At 37.0% G+C, this 21,505-nt stretch overlaps 1 protein-coding gene across 1 annotated transcript; it reads right to left on the minus strand.

The window, feature by feature from the left end:
- Window positions 1–1,596: 1,596 nt before the first annotated feature.
- Window positions 1,597–6,545, minus strand: LOC111914210 (uncharacterized). The gene is made up of 17 exons (XM_052764836.1): window positions 6,164–6,545; window positions 5,766–5,869; window positions 5,277–5,396; window positions 5,018–5,107; window positions 4,819–4,934; window positions 4,622–4,721; window positions 4,426–4,497; window positions 4,277–4,324; window positions 4,125–4,202; window positions 3,929–4,048; window positions 3,743–3,848; window positions 3,139–3,302; window positions 2,861–2,995; window positions 2,621–2,751; window positions 2,419–2,481; window positions 2,251–2,329; window positions 1,597–1,876 (listed from the first exon to the last, which is right to left on the minus strand). The coding sequence occupies exons 1-17, from the start codon at window positions 6,447–6,449 to the stop codon at window positions 1,826–1,828; spliced, it is 1,863 nt and encodes a 620-aa protein (XP_052620796.1). The 5' UTR covers window positions 6,450–6,545; the 3' UTR covers window positions 1,597–1,825.
- Between the last annotated feature and the right edge of the window lie 14,960 nt (window positions 6,546–21,505).

The raw sequence follows: 21,505 nt of genomic DNA on the forward strand, positions 1-21,505 counted from the left end.
GTAAAATGATCGTTATGTCTGGAACAGGGCATTCCGGTTCGATCTTCGGTATATAGGAGTAGGATTTCGGAATAGCTTCGGATTATTTTTTTTAATTTTAATATTTTTTGTGTGTTTATTTTTGTCTTGTGTACTAAAACGTTTTGTTTATTTATGGTTTTATATGGTTTTTGTGTTGTGTTAATTTTTTTTTATGGTTTTTAAGTTATAAATTGTATATATTGTAAAAATTAACAGGGTTTGAAACCTTTAAATCTACCAAAATTTATAATTATATAAAGTTAAAGATGTTTTAAATAATTGTAGGGTCGAATAGATTTTAAAAGAATGAAATCATGATTCAAACAAAATAAAGATTGCTCAAGAGTGTAAATAAGATTCTGATTTCGATTAGAGAATACAAACTCGTTATAATATTGATCGTAAGAAATGCTCAAAAATTATTTCCTACTTTCTAACTAACATCCATTTACATAGGTTGACACCCAAGGAGTCGGTTAGAGAAAGAACCGATAGAAAAACAGCACCTAGGCGTGATAGACTGGCTATCTAATACGCACATGTCGCTTAAGAAACCTAGTGCACAAAAACTTCAAAACCATTAGAACAATACATTCTAAAACAAACAATGAAGACTTTAGATATTAGAGTTGTGAAACCTTTCGCATTACATTCGGACACAACACATATACATTCCGAAAACTAACAATAATAATATAATGTTTAAATGGACCTCTATTTTATCTTCGTACCGCAAAAAAATTATGCTAATCGCTTGCAATATGAAATGGTCAGGTTCCAATTGAACCATCTATCCTAAATGATTTCCGTGTGATCAACATCCCTACGAACCAACATAGAAACACCCCATAATCTCATTTATCATCGGACTGTTGTACGTCTTCGCCTTTTTCAAATGTGATTTTGAACCTCTCAAGGGGGATCACATGAGTTGGGTTGGGACCCCAAAAATTGATACCAACTAGGAATTTGTAGATAGCATAGCTCTAAACCAAAGATTCATTCCACAACACTTGTCATCTCCTTTATGACATTTAACACCCTATATTCAAGGTTGTAGAACTCACTACTCGGTACCTCTTCGGACGACTACCGAGTACTCAGGAGTACTCGGGGAGTAATCATGTAGAGATATTTTTAGGGAGCTTATATATATCAAAATAATAAGTTAAAATCTTAAATTGATTGAAATATATAACAAAATTAGATATATATGAATACACAAAAACTAAAAAAACACATAATGGTCTCATTTCGTGAATAATTACTGAAAATTTAAGATATATATGTAGTAATAATCACATGTGTTTGTGTTAAATAATAAATCGTTAAGTATATTATACATATTAATCATCAAGTTGATCGGGTTTTACAACACTGCTCAGTTCAGTAAGGAGCCGATCGGGTTTTACAACACTGCTCAGTTCAGTAAGGAGTCGATCGGGAAGTACTTATGATTCTGTAACTCGTCTCGGTAAGAGGCTGAGTAGCGAGTACTAGGAGGAGTAATTGGCCAGCTCGGCAAGTTTTACAACACTACCTATATTTGTGTTTGTGAAATCAAACACAACTATGTACCTAGCATAATGTCTCTATTTCTTTGCAGACTACTTTTATTTGTACAACCCAATTGTAATAATAAATATAACAAGTCCCTATATATCCTGTTCTTTCTAAATACTGCAAAAGCAAAATAAGTTGAACGTTTTACAACATAATTAACACCACAATAATACCTACACAATTTTGACAAAAAAAAAAGGTAGCTTTAACAACATTGCTCTTCATCACATAAATCTGACATTCATGGATTGATTCGAGATTCATAGAATGAGTATGAATCGTGGGCAAGAGTCTGCAACATAATAAAACGTGTTAGAACTCTCTCTCTCTCTCTCTCTCTCTCTCTCTCTCTCTCTCTCTCTCTCTCTCTCCCTATATATATATATATATATATATATATATATATATATATATATATATATATATATATATATATATATGCAGTGACACTTGTGTTGTAAATAGGGTTAAATACAAGAATCAGCAACGTAACATACTTCCATTGATTTGTTTATTGTTTGTAGCATCTTACTTTCATTTCTTAATACACAGCAATTCCCAGATTGAAAGTATAATGGAAAGAGAAAAATAAACGAAAATAGGATGCTATGATACACATAAATAGTGTATTTGTTGGATTTTTTTATAAATAAATAGATGAAATACCTGTTCCTGTGAGCGGAAATACATGAAAGGTGTATAATTGAGGAAATTTGAGACTCTCGAGGTATAAATATCAGCGTACCTGTAGTCGTAGTAGTAGTTTGGAAATTGGAAATTGAAATTGGGTGATTAAAAAGTGAATATAAAATATAGAGAAAGAAAGAAATGTACTTTTCAATCTGTCTCATGAGGTGACTCTTGTCCCACAAGCCTGCACGTGAAAGATATCCCCACCTAACACCAAATCACACATACACATTATATATATATATATATATATATATATATATATATATATATATATATATATATATATATATATATATATATATATATAATGTTGATTGATAAATAATAGGGATTCAGTTGAAACCTTTTGCTGAAGTGTTCACCATCTTGTTCCAACATTGGTGCAATTTTTTCATCTAAGCGTTGCATAACAATCAGTAAGTTTTGCACGCTCTCCGTCAGCTCTTTATCATCCATATGAGTAGCAGCCAATGTCTATATAAATATATATTATTTGTAAACTCGTATACCCAAATTAATATATATATATATATATATATATATATATATATATATATATATATATATATATATAAGTAATTACTTGAGCAGGACGACCCTTGGTTCTCCTTTGAAGAGCCAAACGAAGTTGATTAAAAAGGTCACCGATAACCTCCTTCTGATTTATTAATTCTACAAGTTTAGCTCGGTGCTCTCGGCTATGAATCAGAGCATTATACTGCAAAAAAATACAAATACAAATACAAACAACCAAATAGCTTTAATTTTGGCTGGTAATTTTGATAATATACAAAATTACTTGTTAATAGTTATTTATGCCTAATTAGTATATATTCTTATTTTTAATTTATTATATAATACCTCTTCTTCCAATTCACGACAAATCAATGCTGTCCTCCAGCGAAGATGTACTTTAGATACACTTACATCTGTATAGATATGATCCCCAACATACAATATTTCATCTCCATGAATGCCTAAGGAATTTTCAACCATTTGAGCACTTCCTCCAGAATATAACCCCCCTGCAATCCACCAACTACCCTTAATTAATTCCAACGAACCCCTTACTTTTTTAGGCAAAATAAATAAACAGTAATCTTAAGGTGACATGACTCGTTGTTTTAAAACTTATTTTTATGCATTCAACAGGTTTAGATGTTGCCATGGAAAGAAAGCCCTTACATTTTGATGAGGACAATATTCGAAAAGCTCATTGTATATATATGAATTAATACCATGTTCTAGTAACAAAAAAAATGTCACACTGTAAGGGCTTTCAGTCCCTTTTATGAAACTTCAGGTCTGCTCAGCCTCTCAATCTCAAAGGAAGGGTTAGAACAACAAGTCGCCCGATGGGTTTTATCAAAAGAAAAAATATATATTATATATAAATAGTTAGGGCAAAATGGGTCAACAAGCAAATCACATTAATTAAATAATACATTATTTATGGTTGTTTGACCTGGACGAGCCTTAAAACATGGTCGCATAAGGCCATCAGTTGTCACCACTTCATATAAAGGGTGTGACATTTGAAAGAATTCTGGCTTCCTAGCTGACACAATCACCTACATCAAAAATATTAAATATATTTTCTTTCATTTTTGAAAACAAAGTCAAAAAGTAAATTCAGGGGAAGTTTACTAACCATCTCGAATAAATCTCGCCAGTTCATATCATTTGGGAGAAACCTATTAAAAGAATGCCTCATCATTTTGTCTGTATAGATGTAATCTGAGTTGGTGATCAGCAATAACCTTTTACCAGCCTGGTGTCGTCAAATCAGAAAACAAAATTATTATTTTTTTTATTAAAGAAAAAAAAAAAAGATTAGCTGGAAATACCTCCTTCTGGTCAAGAAGTGCTAAAGGTAGCTCTGGATCAGGCTCTACAAACAGCTCTGGCTTCGACATTATCTCATTCTGTAGCATAAAATTAGTTATAATATTACTACTATTACTAGACTATTCAAGGCTTAAATTAATTATAAATTTACCTTTAGTTGACCTTCTACATGAGCCCTAAAGAGGGCCTTACCAACAGCCTGAAGCAAATGAAAAAAATTCATAGACCAATGAAAATCAACATACAAAATAACTCTAACAAGTATTTTATTAGGAAAAAAAAAAAAAGCGTTGTTCTTGCCTTGTAAAGCCCTTCATAATCAAGTACGCCAAGATCCGGTGAAATAATCCCTTCATCCAATCTATCAACCATCTGAAATACAACAGCAATGGATCATATTAGTTTTATTTATCTAAAACTGGAAAGATGTCACATATCTGATGGTGGGAATAATGAATTTATATATTAAAAAACAAAAAACAGAGTGACTACCTACCTGCACATATGCCACTGCTTCTGAAACAGAAAATAGTGTATTGAGAAACTCCCACCGACTTTCATTCCGCAGGTCCACCAGTTCCCTCCCATACATCTCACTTTCAGAAGCACATAATTAACAACCAAATCAAAACATAAAAAAGTAAATAAATTATCCAACTTCTGTTTTCATAATATTAAGGTTAAAGGTCACACCTTACAGCTTGGGTGGATAGCAGTTTTGTGCCATGCATAGCCCTCTTCACATAACCAAATCGGTCAGCCTTCACCAAGTTGCCTTTCTCTTTATCTATGACAAGTCCTCTAATAACCTATTAGAAAATAAATCATGATATTATCATCACTAGCAGCATGATAAACTTAGCTTGCAGATTGAAAAAAAAAAAAGAATTACCAAATCAGGGTCAAAAGCAAGTCCATCAACAGGAAACCCAACATTCTTTAGATTCTCCATGCAATAGTCATAAGCCCTTCCTTCCCAAGCCTTCAAGTTCATAAATTAAAGTCATTTCATTTGCAAACAAAAATGTAAGTACTTGGTAATGGAATGAAAAGGATAGTTTATGGAATGCAACTTGGCTTCTTTCATTGAACCACTTGAGCAATAAAGCAGTTATTTATGTGGTCATAAATCTTAATTAGTAAGTAATTACCATCACGTTATAGTGCATTAGAGTGTAATCCATGTCATATCCGATTGCAGTGATTGACCGAAGATTTAATGTGCGGCTACAAAATATGCCACGTGGAGAATGCCTAGAAGAAGATGGATCCTGCACAAGAATCATAGTTAGTAAAATCGCTGTCATGTATGATGTATCCCAGACTGTTCATATATCAGCAAGGTGCAAGAGAAAACATGTCAAAACAAATGAGCAAATGTATTAGCATGTTACAAAGTTTAATTCAAAAACCATGTTGAAAAAGTTTCTAATTTTGCAATAGTGAGCAAAGAGAGGGTAACTAAGCACTTGATTTTAGCATAAGAAAACATTTGAAACAAAGGGTCTTAAACATTGACCTAAATATAACAATCATGTCAAGGAGAAAAAGAAATAGCAGGACGAACTTGGAACATCATGTAGAAGTCAATCAAGCTCAGTACTTCAATTACAAACGTGCAAGCAAAGAAGGAAGGAAACCTGTATTCCAAGGTCCTTAAGCAAGCCCTCCGCCTCTTTGGCTTGAAACCTGGCAACCTCCTCAATTGGACCTTTCCAAGCAATATCTGTATGGCCATTTATCCCTGCTTCAACACAACATAACATAGACGTGTAAGAATAACGAAGTAATGTTTTAAGCGAAGAACTGGTAGTGTTGCGAGATTCATTCACAGATGGTGCAGTAAAGTAAAGTAGGTAAAGCGTGATCAAGTCTACAATCTAATGAGCAAAGCAAACACATTTAGTGTTTAGGAACAAGGATCAAAGTTCTGAAATCGCAGCTCATATCGAGTTGGTTCTGTTTGAACTTTGAACTATAAGCCATTGGAATTGTATCAAGGAGAAAAGGGATGATGTATAATAATAAGAATAGGCACCGTATTTGAGATTTAAATCGCCTTTGGTGCTCTGGCCGAGATAATCGAAGTCACAGTTCTGCGAAGAAGTATTAACGGAAAATATATCATCATCATCAGCAGCAGCAGCAGCTCCGCTGGTTATGGGGGAATTGGCGTCAACGGTGCATTGACAATAATGTAGTTGCCGGGGTCTTCTCTTGGTAGTTAAAGTGCTACTGCTGGGAGAAACGGAAACGGAAGCGGAAGCGGAGACTGGAAGAAGAGGGTGCCGAACAACAGCATAGGTCAATGTGATGCCCGCCATTGACAAACACAACTCAATGAGCAGAACTGAAGTGGTTCGTTAGGAGGGAATTTTGGGGATGAACTCTGAAGTCCTTTACTGATTCTTGTTGCCTTTTTGCCGGATTTGGATCGGATTTCGGATAAGCAACTCTGGATCTCTACCGCTCTACGCCCTTGTCCGTCTCGTACATTGGGCTTTCACCTACATGGACCAAGGGGGTTGGGGGCGTTGGGCTTGTGTTTGTTTTCTCTGTTCTTTTTTAAAATATTTTTTATTAGGTTATAATATGCGGTAAACCACCGTTAAGGTTTTTTAATTAAATTTTATAATAAAAGTTTAAAATTATTAATCAATTATTTTAAAATAAAATATTAATTAGAACACTTAGCTAAATAACATATAAATTATGTTCATCTATATTCATGGGTTAGCATGACCAGTTAATGGTTCAATTGGCTCAAAAACACACAAGATTTACGAAATTAAACTTTATACTGTTTCTGTATGTTTATCGAAATATATAAAAATGGTTACAACAATTATTAAAATTAAAGTCGGTTGCTATAATATACACAAACTTCAAAGTAAATTGTTATTTTTTCCTTATAGCAATGTACTTTCAATAATGTTTTAATATTTTGTTTCATAACTTTTTTTCAACAAAAATCAAAAAGGGTATAATTGGAAACTATAATCCTATAAATTGGATACATTTTCAGGAATGCTAAATGAATGCTAACATTACCTAAAACAATTAGGTTTGTATACTTTTTACTTAACTCCTTTTCTACACTATTTACTTTCAGCATCACGTCTACTTCAAACATCACCTACTTGAATGACATTGGTGTGGTGTCACCTGATACCACTTTTAAAGTTCGAATAGTTAGCATGTTGAATTTCATACCAAAGTTTAAAACACAAATCTTGTCCATTGGAATGATCTTTATGGATGAGCAAGTTACTTTAAGTAGTTATATTTACCTTTATTTGTATTTATTTTATATCATTTACTAGCCTTCTTATTTTGTCTATATGGAACAAAGATTCAATATCGTGTTTTCAACAGTCAATTCTATAGGCTCCAGCATCTTCTGATGTTGGAGACACTTTAATGATAAAGAATCCAAACATGGCTATGATGGGAGATGGTTTTAATATTACTGGACAAATTGCTAGGATACCATTGTTAAGAGATGTATTGATTTTTGAGGTCCAGCTCATAGTTTTGTTTTTGTTGATTTTGGATCAATTTTACAGCAAAATTGTCCCAAGAAGTCATGTTTTGGTTAGTTTTTTACATTATTTTCATTATCCCTATAAGTCACGTTATTCTTTTTATCATTCTTAAATGTACTCGGACATATCGTTTCACGTCGCGATCTTGATGCATCTAACTCAAATCAATCAAAGCACACCATCAAGTTCATTACAAGCAGTGTTGTAAATATCGGCCTAAGCGGCCGATTAATTGACGCCTAGGCGCTTGACGGCCTCCAACCGCCTACGAATAAGGGCTAGAGGGTAAAAAAATCGGCATTGGTCAATATCGGTCAAAACCGGTCCAATTCGGTCCTAATCGGAATAAATCGGACCAACTCGGACTTCAATCATACCATATTGGCTCGGCTAACTTTTAAAGACCCACCAGCTCAAAGGAGCCGGTTAGCTTAAAGCTTAGCTCGATTTGCGTCTCAAAGGATCTAGCTCCTTTTTCTTATAGAATAACTTTTGCGTTCATCTCTTATCCCACCAACGATGTGGGATCGAATCTCATTTATCTCTCGATCTGGGAACAACCCCACTTCTATCCCCTAAAATTCTGATTGAAATCAACTCAGATTCAACTTCAATTCAAACTCATCCCAATCTCTCTCGCAGGCTCACAAGTCACCGATTGCTGATCGATTGGAGAATCACTTCACTGATTGCAGAATCGCAGACACGCGGTCGACACCAACCTTGTTTTCCCGTCAACACCAAGTGTTCGTTATCCTGATTATGTAAGATTATTTGATTTTCAATTTCTTAATCATGTGCTATAAATTTCAGTTGAGTTCAGGGATATGTATATGCGTATGTTACCATATTGAATCTTGTTGAATCGAAACAATGTTAGAACATTATTGTTGTAATAACTCGTGATTATGTATGTATGTATGTATGTAAGTTACTTCCAAGATCCTTATTGTTTCTAGTTGTAACAGGCAGGGCAGAAGTGCTAGTGATGTTGGTTTGTGTATAAAACCATATGCCCACCAAGTGTTCGATCAATTGCCTGAGTGAATCTTGTAGTCTTGATTATCAAAGCATGGTGTTGGTATTCATGGGCTAGCCATCTCTTCTTGTCCGATCAGCATAACATGAAAGGGAAAGGAATGAATGAAAGCAAAATAACATCATCCGAATTTATTCAATTCTCATGTTCCAGGGGGTGTTCTTGCTGCTTCATGTTCTACAAAGTGATTTCTTTAACAGGGTAATATGATTCATGTTCAAAACCTATTGGTTGTAGACTGTAGTGATGTACCATTTGGATGTTATTCAAATTTGGAGGGTATAATGGTCCATTTTTGTTGTTCCCAGTTTGTGTATAATACTATCAAGTGGTTCTTTTTTGGTGTTGTAATAGGTGTGTTGTGATTAGTTCAGCTTGTATTTGTAACATCTTATTCCAATCACTAGATGGTAATATGAGGTGGATCTGTGTAAAGTTTCCCTAAATTTTGGATGTTGTAATTCTAAATTTTTGAATGTTTTAATCCTAAAATTTGAATGTTGGAGTTTAGGCTTGTAATATAAGGTGGATCTATGTAAAGCTTCCCATATGTTTTTTATAAGAATTAATGTCACACCCCCAAACCAGAACGGCGGAAACGTTCGGGGGCGGAGGACGTCGTATTCAGTATCATAACAGTTCATAGAGAGGAAAGTACACACCACCATATATATTAAAGTTTCCAAAATGTTTACATAATCGTATTCGTTACATGTTCAAAAGATAAATACGTAAACATCCTTCAAAAGAAGTAATTAACGTCAGCATGTTAATCCCCAAAAGTTAATTTCCAAATCTGCTTAGCGGTTCCCTGAGAATACAAGTTATTTCAAAGAAAAAGTGTCAACAATTAAGTTGGTGAGTTCATGAGTAGTGTTTTGAGAAAATGTACGCCATTCGAAAGTTCGTGTATGTTTTCCAGAAAACGCAATATTTCAAATGTAAAGAGTTATGATTCGTTGTGTTTTCCAAGAAAAACTCTTATTTTCTTATAAAAGTATGAAATGCATATGAATGTTCGTGTTATAAGTTGTAACTAATTGTACCGAGAAAATCCCTTATTTTCCTATTAGTTGTTTGGTTTGTATACAAGAAAAACCCTTATTTTCCTAACATAACTGGCAGTCTCTAAGACCGAAAATCACAAGCAACCGACGTGCTTGAAAGGTGTGGCATAGTTTTATATAATAAAGCTATACGAAGATCGCACTTGTTAGATGAAGAATAGTTTTAATAGCTACTCGTTCATAAAAGCATAATACTATAATAATTGTATATCCGGTGAGTTTTATAACCATACTAAACATAATATGCCTGTAGCGACGTTCTTCAGGCGTCGTAGCGTTATGACAAACTGTCACCCCAAAGGAAGGACTGTAGCTAACAGTCAGGGCGCGGGATCATGACTTCCCGTATAGATCTATACACATTTGACACGTTCTCCGAACGGGAGACTCTGGTTATAGATAGGACTTGTAGCGATACCTTCTAGCAAAAAGGCAGTGTTTGAAGATGTACTTGTCTCACGGATTCTCAACTAAGTCTGTATTAAAGTAATAGTTTTGTATGCAAAGATCATCCTTTCTCACAAAGTTTTGACAATGCATAAATCATAAGTTTTTAAAATGTATTAAAACGGTTTAACAACGAATGATACTTTGGAATTTCTAAATACTTTGTATAAATCTAGTGCATGCAAAGTATGACAAGAGTTTTCACATATAGTAGTAATAAATCACAAGTGATTCATTTGATAAAAACGAGTAAAGTGAAATTTTTGATGTAGAAGATAAGTTTGTAAACAAAACATATATATGTATATGGTTATATATATGTATAAGTTTTAAAAGATGATTTGGTATGTTTCGTAATTGTTGTTCATATTCTTACGTTTTTATTAGAAACTTTGCATGAAATAATCCTTAAGTTTGATACTAAAGACCTTTTTGTACTTATCACTTTTGTAAAAATGGTAATTAAACATATTTAAATGATTGTGTTTTAACTTCCTTAATGTACAATCATTGCTCAAAAATGTTAGAAGGTGTTAATAAATCTATAAACCACTTTTGACAGTTTTACCCTTTACTGTCCCTGTTTTTAGAAAACTCATAGAAAAATCATCATAAGTCAAAAACTGAATCCGTCACCTCTGAGAGTTTATAAAATGAGTCTACTTTGTTCCCAATTTTTATTATGATTTTTAGTGGTCTCAAACTAGTGTGAAAATTAACATCTTCACAGACTGGTCCGAAATCACTTCTGAAATGACAGACAGTTTTATAAAAATCGCCATAAATTGTAGAAAAATCGTATGAACGCGTGCGAGTAGTCCTTAGAAAGGTATAAACTTGAAATATTTGCATATTGTACAGTTTTGAAATATATTAAGTTTAAGATGGTCAAAACAGTCCGTGAACAAGACTCAACTTTTCTATAGAAAGCTGTCATTTAAATTTAAGTTATGTTTAGTGTTTTAACTTGTATTCCCCCCCTTAAAACTTGAAGAAAACATGAAAATGTAGGGGTATGAACTCACCTTATGTGAATACTTGAAGAATGGAAGGTTGAAGATGAACTTTTGGTTGTTGGTTTGATGCTCCAAAACAGCCACTCTTTTGGCTATGTTGCTGTCACGAAAATTTCACAGCAAAAGAGCAAGAAAAAGGGTAGTTTACTCACTGTTTTGAATCAATAATTTTGAATATCATAACAAGTAACTTCCAGGGGTATTTGGTGGTAAAAATATCAAGCAAAAGTAAGGTGTAGATGGGTGAAATGGTGGCTGAAACACAAAAGGGACAGCAGCCCTTTAGTTCATGGTTTTGATGGCTTTGGAAGGAAGTTCTTGTGCTTGAAAATGAGATGAAGGTTGAGAGTAATTCCCTGGAGTATTGGCTGGTCAAATGAGGGTAAAATGAAGAGGAATTTCGTGGATATGAAGGAGGAAAGAGTGGAAGAGGATAAGGGGACAAAACCTACACTAGCTTGTGATGGGATGTGAGTTTAAGTGATATGATCTTGTCTAGCCACTTGCTTGGGTGGTTGCTTAGAGATAGGGTTAGTTAACTAACTAACTACTAGTTATTTAGTTAGTTATGAGTTCTAGTTAAGGAGAGGGAAGGTCTTAATCTCGAAAATTAGAAGAGGGATTAAGAAGCATTCTTAGTAAAATGTCTTAAGTGATTAAGCACTTATTAGTTAAGTTGGCACTTATCTCCACCAATTCTCTTATCTTAATTGATTTAGACATCATAAAACTTACATGAAATCACTTTAAGTCATGACTCATAACTAGTCATTCACTAGATAATAATACATATATACAAATACATACATATATACTTAGTATAAAATAACAATATAGTTTTCGTGTATTTGAACTTTAATGTTTATGTTTTATTCTTTTTATTCAAAAACACTTAAATACATTCTAATTATACCTTATAATAATTCATTTTATATTTTAATTTATTTAAATATAAAATTTATTGACCAATGTATAATTTCGTGATATTTAACCGGTTAACCATATCGTTAAACACGTTTTGTCACTTTGGTTCGTATATTTGTCAAATTTAGATCCTCCACATCTATTAAGCAAACTTTTTACATAGAACCTAACTTACTTATCAACTAGAGAAATGTTGATACAAAAATTAAGTTTGTTGCGTTTAAATGATGTTATATGCTAATTTTCACAAACCGGTGATGGTTCGTAGTCATACATCATAACGAAATTATCATTAGTTACTTGTTTTATATTTCACAAGAACTTATTTAAATAAAAGAGGTTAAATTCCTTCGACCATTCTTGATAAAATACTCATATTGCTTAATAATCAAAACATAACATCGTACGATTGTTCCTATTTTTACCAATTGTTACAATTAAGTTGCCAAATGTAATATTCTTTTTGTTAAAGGTACCCTTATATTCTTAAGATTAATGTTATATTTATTATTTTCTTAATAATTTTTTCATAGTTAATGGTCCCCGATTAACCCCTTGATTAATCCCCGCCTAGGCGATTAATCCCTTGACCTTAGTCCACCGCCGAGGCACCGTCGAGCGATTTCTGCAACCTTGATTACAAGTGACTTAGAGTGAGTTCTTTAACCTTTACTTTATATATTATTTCTTATATATGTATATGTTGTTTATTATGTTAGAAATTTAACTTTATTATTATAGGGGTACAAAGCTTAGGATTACTCTGTTTGGATTTCAAGATCATTGGCTAAGTGATTTTTTGATAAAAAAAACACAGATGTTTCATGTATTATCATAATTGTCCAGTTTGTTGCCCTTAATGTTTGGAATGGTTTGTGATAATATTAAAATATTTGCTTTGGTATGAAAAATATGTGTTTTTTATTTTTTATTTTTCTTTTCCGATCGTGTTGATCTTCAATCTTATTACGATTCTACTAAATTGTTTGTTAATGCTGATATTAAGGAGATTAACGAGTACCGGAAAAAGTTAGTTTTATCAAATCATTCGGTTCAAAGTGATTTGGAAATCAAAAATGTTTGTGATGTCGTCCAACCATTGAAGGTATATTATAATGTTGCACTTTAACTATTTTCTTTTTCTATATTTTACATTTTCCATATTTTTTTTATTAATATACTTTATTGTATTGTTACAAACATGTAAATTTATTTTGATTGGAACAATCAAGGGAATCCGAAAAGACCATGATTGGTATTGTAATGCTTGCATTAAATATGGCAATAAGTGCACAAATGATTACAATATACATCATGCTTCTGATTCCCATAAAGGCATCGATGATTTGTCAATATACAAGTGTAAAAATCACGAATGCAACTTGTCGGAGGTGCCAATATACAAGTGTAAAAATCACGAATGCATTTTACTTATCTATGTATTTATACCTTTTTTTCTCAACAGAGGGGTGATAGTTTGGCTATGTTCCCACCTGAATTAAACGTTTTGAAACATCGAAAAGCAGTTTTCTTATTTGAAGTTACAACTTACAATGTAACAAACACGACCAGTTTATATTCTACTAACAAAATTATTGAAGAGGCTAGAATAATTTTTGAATTAGAGAGAAAAATTGAAACTTTGGTATATACCTTAACTCCGATAGTATTCAATATAATTTATATTGCTAACTAACTAACCTTTACGTTAACATTTTATCATGAAGGGTGGTGAATCTCAATCATATAATCAACAAACTGATGTCTCATATTTGGATGACATAAAAGTTGTAAAAGTATATATTATATTATATTATATAAATACTCCCACTTGAAGTTGTTAATGAAAATATTTAAAATTTACTCTCAAGTTGAAAGACAACTAACCAAAAATTATTTGTTCAACTTTAGGATTGTGCTTCTCAGACAGGAGATAATGTAACTCCTTTGATGTGTACAAATAGCTACACCTAATTTTACATACTCTCCTACTAGATATTCGACTCATGGCAGTGTACCCATCGCAAATAGTATAACACAAAAATCGGATATCGAACACAGGGAACAGAATCAATTATTTAATCTACTTACTATATTAAATTAATCTAAAATTCTAACAAAAATAAAATGGGGTTTTTATCTAATTTTGCAAGTTTAGATGAACTTAAGTTATAAAAACACTTCTGTTAATTTGAATCCACTTTCCCTCAATTGCTTAAATATTAATTATGACAATTCTCATTGGTTACCAATTAAAATATTATTAGTAATTCAATTCCAAATTTATCAATATTCAATTAATTCATGTAGAGCTATGCATGGTCACACATAATTTAACATTGAATCAATTATTAGATAGGATTGGAGCTATGTAAGATTGAGTTAACAAACACAATTGTGGTCACAATATGAGTTCTCCAACACAGCCAAATTCAATACTTTAATTACTTATCTAAGATTGGTTTGATCTTAGCTCTAATGATCTAATGTTCACTAAATTACTAGGTAGTCAAATTCATGTAGATTAATGGTCACTAACTACATAAAATATGAATTAAAGCAATCAAGTATCAAATTAAGCATGTTAGGTATAAACAATCAAACACAAGACATTAAGAGAAAAGTCTAAATTAATATAAACAAACCATGAGTTCTAGCTTCATCTAGCTAACAGAAGCAGCTAGATTTAGCAACTCACAGAGCAATCACACTAACAAACTTCATAGTTAATGACATAGTAATATACCAAACAAAGAATAAACTATGATCTCCTTCTTCTTCCTTGGTTGAAATTCTGGGTTTTCTGACTTGTAATCCTCTGAAAAAATGACTTATGGAACTCTATTCTCCCAAAAACCAAACCCCAAACCCATAAGTGTTATATATATATATATATATATATATATATATATATATATATATATATATATATATACATACTTGTCATGAAATTACATTCCACATCGTGTAATATGGCTCCACGTCGTGGACTTAGATGAATCCTTATCGGGCAAGGATTTCTACTTTGCGCGTACTCATCTTCTAGAATTTTCCTTTCCACTTCGTGTAAGTGGTGTCCACGATGTGGATACAGCTATTTTCGTGGGTTTTCTTCTCTTTACTCTTCCAAGTGTAAGGACCCAAAATACGACCCAAATTTTTTTGTTTAAATAGTGCTAAAAGCTAACAATCATCCATACTATATAATGAAACCGTATGTCACAAATCCCAAAAAGTTATAATAGATGTGTCATGACAAGAAAACTGTATCAACATATCGTAGTATCTGAAACAAACTCTCATGATAAAAGAAACTTAAGTTGTGGTGTGTGCGATGCCATCAACCCGAGCTCTTACCTTTGCTAGCGGAAGTACCTGAAACCAAAACTGAAAAATATAAGCACGAAGCTTAGTGAGCTCCCCCAAAATACCACATACCATATAATAACATATAAAGCACATAGTGGGCCTTGCCCACTGTATCAGACCGAGATCTGGAAACTGCATCGAACTGGAGTCCGGAAACTAACCAGGGCTTGCCCTCTTCATCGGACCGAAGTCCGGAACTAACTGCATCGGACCGAAGTCCGGAACTGTATCGGACCGAAGTCCAAAACTAACTGCATCGGACCGAAGTCCGAAACTAACTGCATCGGACCAAAGTCTGGAACTGGCTGGGACCTTGTCCCCTGCATCGGACCGAAGTTCAGAACTGACTGAACATAACATAGCACAAACATATCAACTAGCATGGACACATATACTGCATATTGCATCGGACCAGAGTCCGGAACACATAACACAAAACATGCTTGAATCACAAAGACATCAAACACTCTAACTACTGAATCGGACCGAGATCCGGAACTACTACTAACTAAATGGGCCGACATTGTAGCCATAGGCCCGTTCCTACTGGAAGGAAAACTCACCTCATAATGCTGGTTGCTGAGATGCTAACTCTAAAAGTGGCTGACTGCTGCTCCGGAACTGTGCGGCTACAAATCCCAAAAACACTAGATCAGGTACTTATAAATGCCCTCAGGGTAAAATGACTGTTTTACCCCTGGTCAAAGTCAACTCACTGGTCAAAGTCAACTTCCAGTTGACCGGACTCGCCGATTCAGAGCGCAGACTCGCCGAGTCCCTCCATTACTAACTCTGAATTTAACTCACCGAGTCCCTTCCCTACTCACTGATTCACCCTGAACTCACTAACAAAGAAAGACGGGGGACTCGCGACTCGACTCGTCGAGTCCGAAGAACAACTCTCCGTGTCCTAGCATGTAGATTTCATACAATCGATTCCAATCCATTCCAGAGTATCTAACTCGTAGATCTAAGCTCCTGGGACCATCTGAACACGTGAAGTTGCTAACTTCACGTGTAACTAAAAAGGAATGAAGTTATTTCACTAAAACTCTACTTTAATCAGGAAAAATCATCCGACCCATCGAGTTGTATGAACAACTCGTTGAGTCTAAGGCAATCTTCATCGGACTCGCCGAGTGGCTCATCCAACTCGTCGAGTCCACGACTATCTTTATATGACTCACCAAGTCCATTCAGTCCTTTTTCCATACAGACCTGATTTGAGCCATGCAGCGGCTCCAAATCACAGATCCAAGATTCTAGGGCATGCTTATCACGTAAAGTTGCAAATTTTACGTGCATGCATGGCTTTAAAGGCTTCAAATGCGAAGTCTAGGCTCTTAATGGGGTTCCAAGCTCAAGAGGGACCTCAATCATGACCACAAATGAAACTTTACACTTCTAGAATGCAATGAGGGTCCAGATTTGAAGTATAACCCGATCATAAGGCTTTATCACAAAGGATTTGGGGTTTTTGGGCTTAAAAGCAACAAATTAGGGACAAACAAGATCTACTAGATCAATAAGAAAGATGGAGACTTTATTACCAGAATAGATGACCACAATTGAGTGTGTTTTGGATTTACTTCCTCCTCCTTGAACTCTTCAACCTTCTCCTTCTTCTACTTGCTCCAAAGTTCCTTCACAAAGTAACAATCACTCACACACTCTTTAAGGGGGATAAGGTTCGGTAAAGGATGCTCTGAGGGTGATGGAGGCGAGGTTGGGGTGCATTAATGCGTTTAAATAGGGTGCAAACCCTTAAAATTAGGGTTTCATCCAGACAGGCGGACTCGTCGAGTCCCAGCGTATGGACTCGTCGAGTAGTCAACTCAATTTGCATGATCATCTTGTCTCTAATCGACGAGTCGGGCTACAGACTCGTCGAGTAGCCCTTAAGAAATGAAAATACTTTATTTAAATCACATACCAGAAATGAGGCGTTACAACTCTCCCCCACTTATCTTAGACTTCGTCCTCGAAGTCTGCTGCTGCTGCTGTATCTGGAAATAATTCTGGATAATGCTCCCTCGTATCCCCCTCATACTCCCACGTCCACTCTGAACCCTTTCGGTGCTGCCACTGCACCTTCACTAACTAAACCACTTTGTTCCTCAAGGTCTTCGTCTTTCAATCTAAGATCACCACTGGTCTCTCGGTATAATTCAGGTTGCTATCAACCTAAATATCCTCCAAGGGTACAACTACTGACTCGTCCACTAAACACTTTATCAACTGAGAAACATGGAAAGTGTTGTGGATCTAGCTGAGCTATGCCGGAAGATCCAACCGATAAGCAACCCGACCCACCCGGGCCAAAACCCTGAAAGGACCAATGAACCTGGGGCCCAACTTGCCCCTCTTCCAAAACCTAATAACACCCTTCCAGGGTGATACCTTCAGGAGGACCATATCGCCCACCTAAAACTCCAAGTCCGAACGCCTCCTATCCGCGTAACTCTTCTGCCTACTCTACGCAGTCTGCAGTCTGCTACGAGCCTGCTGGATCAACTATGTGGTCTTCAGGACCACTTTGGTGCTCCCGATGACTCGCTGACCAACCTCACCCCAACAAATTGGGGTCTTGCACTTCCTTCCATAGAGCATCTCGAAAGGAGGACGGTCAATGCTAGCGTGGTAACTGTTGTTATACGAAAATTCTGCCAGTGGAAGATACGTATCTCAACTACCACCGAAGTCTAGAACACATGCCCGGAGCATGTCCTCGAGAGTCTAAATCGTCCTCTCGCTCTGCCCGTCCGTCTGGGGGTGGAAGGCGGTGCTAAAATGAAGACGAGTCCCCATCTCATCATGGAACCGCTTTCAGAATCCGGAAGTAAAACGGACGTCTCGGTCTAATACAACCGAAACAGGCACTCTGTGTCGTGCCACTACATCGCGCACATATATGTCGGCTAGCTTCTTAGCCGATATGCTCTCCTAGATCGGTATAAAATGCGCGCTCTTGGTCAGCCGATCCACTTTGGCCCAAATCGAGTCCACTCCCCGTGCGGTCCTGTGAAGCTTAGTGATAAAATCAATGGTAATGTCCTCCCATTTCCATACGGGAATGTCTAACGGCTGCATCTTGCCGTGGGGTCTCTGGTGCTCTGCCTTGACCTTCTTGCAGGTCAGGCATCTCTCCACATACCAGGCGACATCCCTCTTCATGCAAGGCCGCCAATAGTCTGGTGAAAGATCTCTGTACATCTTCGTCGCCCTTGGGTGAATGGAAAATCGAGACTTATGAGCCTTGTCCATCAACACATGTCGTACTTCGCCCCAGTACGGTACCCAAACCCTCCCATGAAGGGTCAACAATCCCCGACTGTCATAATCAAAGGAAGCTACTCGGCCCACAATCCTCTCACACTTCTGCCTCTCCTCCTTGAGGCCCTCGATCTATGCCTCCCTGATCTACTCCAACAATGGAGTAATCACTGTCATCCTCAAGCATATATCCCCGATCGGGGCTGCTATCGCCTTGTGGCTCAGGGAGTCGGCCACTACGTTGGCCTTCCCCAGGTGATAAATGATCTCAAAATCGTAATCATTCACCACATCTAACCACCGATGCTGCCTCATGTTAAGATTTAGCTGGTCCATGAGGTATCTCAGACTCTTGTGATACGTGTAGATGGTACAACGGACCCCATAGAGGTAGTGTCTCCAAATCTTGAAGGCGAACACCACTGCCCCCAACTCCAAATCGTACGTCGGATAGTTAGCCTCGTGAGGCTTCAACTATCTAGAGGCGTAAGCTATCACATGCCCCCGCTGCATCAACACTGCTCCCATACCTGTGATCGAGGCATCACAGTAGACTACAAAATCATCCACTCCCTCTTGCAGGGTCAGAATCGGTGCCTCACACAATCGCTGCTGAACAAAGAATCGGTCCGCGCTGTGGCCTCTCGCCCTGAATCACTAGCTCTCCCCACTGGGAGTGTGAACCCTCACTAGCTGCAACTCGCAGTCAATCACCACCCCATTGGGGCTCAGCCAATCCATGCCTACTATGACCTTGTTCCCTCGCAAAGGAATAGGGACCAGGTCTATCGAAAACTGCTCATCGAATAACTGTAGCAAGCATACCTTATGCACCCTCGCGATCCTAACGATCCTATCATCGGCTATCTCCACCTCGAGTGGACAATCCAGCTCCCTGGAGCTCTGCTAAACCTCTAGCTAAGTGCTAGAGAGACAAACGATCAGGTAGCCTCCGAATCAAATAACACTGTAGCTGAAATGTCGTTCACTAAGAACGACCCTATACGCAAACATATAACATTAGAAACAATCAATAATAAATGCATAGATAAAAGGAAAATACATACCCATCACCACGTCAGGAGTCGCTTACGCCTCATCTGCTGTCATCTAAAAAGATGTACTCTTCACCACCGGCGCCTCGGCCCGACCCTGACGACCGTCCGTAATCCTCCATGTAGCAGGGGCAGGTGCCGACACCTTCCCCGCTGCAGCTAATCTCGGGCACTGGGACTTTTTATGTCCCCTCTGATTGCAATGGAAGCAAATCAGATCTGATATTGCGGTGGCAGTGGTAGAAGCTATACAATCTCTGCTCATATGCCCTATCCGACCGCACTTGTAGCAGCCAGAACTCCCTGCCTTACAAGCCCCATCGTGCAATCTCCCACATTTGCCACACCTGTTGTGGCTCTGCTGACCTCTGGACCTATGATCCGAAACCTTAGGCTTCTTGCCCGAGCTCCCTGTACCCGAAGCCACCTCCGACTTCCTCTTATTCTCCATCTCAATATTAATCTCTCTCTCTCTCTCTCTCTCTCTTTCTTTCTTTCTCTCTCTCTCTCTCTCTCTCTCTCTCGATCCCTCGCAATCATATCATCCAACATCCTATAGCTGGATCGGCTCACAAACTGGCGAATATCACTCCGCAACATCTCATGATAATGGGCCTTCTTCATTTCCTCATCAGCTGCGTACTAAGGAACAAAAAGAGCCCTCTCTCTGAACTTGGCGTTAATCTCCGACACTATCTCTGTAATCTGAGTAAGGTCCTGAAACTCTCTGGCTAATTGTTGTACCTCAATAACTGGTGCAAACTCGGCTCTAAACCTGGTGGTAAAATCAGCCCAAGTCATAGCATCAAGTGTCGTGTCATCCCCAATACCATACCCAACCTCCTCCCACCAGTCATGTGCCCTGTCCTTCAGAAGACAGGATGCTAATCTGACCTTGTCACCCTCGGGACATCTGCTGGTGCAGAATGCGTTGGCAACATCTACCAACCACCTAGTACTCGCAATGGGGTCCCGCGCCCCTTGGTAGTCTGGAGCTCCACAAGCCCGTAACTTCCTGAAGGTGAGTGTGCGCGACCCCATAATGGCTTCCATCTCAGCACGAAATGTGCTCAAATTCTCATCCATCAACTCCAAAATACCCTCCTTGATCGAACCGAAGATCACAGGAGTCTGCTCAAGTATGATACGGGTAACCTCTGAAGTGAAAAACTCCCTAGTCTGCTCATCCAGCTGCTCGACCCCCGAGCCTGATTCTGATCCCTCCCCGGCACCTGAACTGCCGCCTGCTGGTCTAGGGCGTAAAACTACCATTCTAAAAACACATCACATTACACGTTAGAAACACTAATATATCTCGAGGGATCGCTATTATTAAAGGTTTCCTGGTCTCGCCTCGGCCTTCCTTGATTCAAGTACAGATCCTCTACTTCCAGTAGTATGGGCCCCTACTACCTTCCACATCTATCCGTACTTTCCTCAAGAACTGCCTCGACTCCACCACGTCACTGCTACTGCTACTCTCATCCTAGGCTTGCCCTAGGGAAATCTCTGACTCAACCAAAAACCAGTCCCCAGCTGCTGAAGGCCTCCTTGTAATGCCAATTAGTCATCACCTGAATACTACTACATGTGATGCAACTCAGATAATCCTTCGAGTAAAAGACTCATTCCTATAACTGTTGGA

This window comes from Lactuca sativa, chromosome 6 (genome assembly GCF_002870075.4).
Source record: "Lactuca sativa cultivar Salinas chromosome 6, Lsat_Salinas_v11, whole genome shotgun sequence".
NCBI classification, from domain to species: domain Eukaryota; kingdom Viridiplantae; phylum Streptophyta; class Magnoliopsida; order Asterales; family Asteraceae; genus Lactuca; species Lactuca sativa.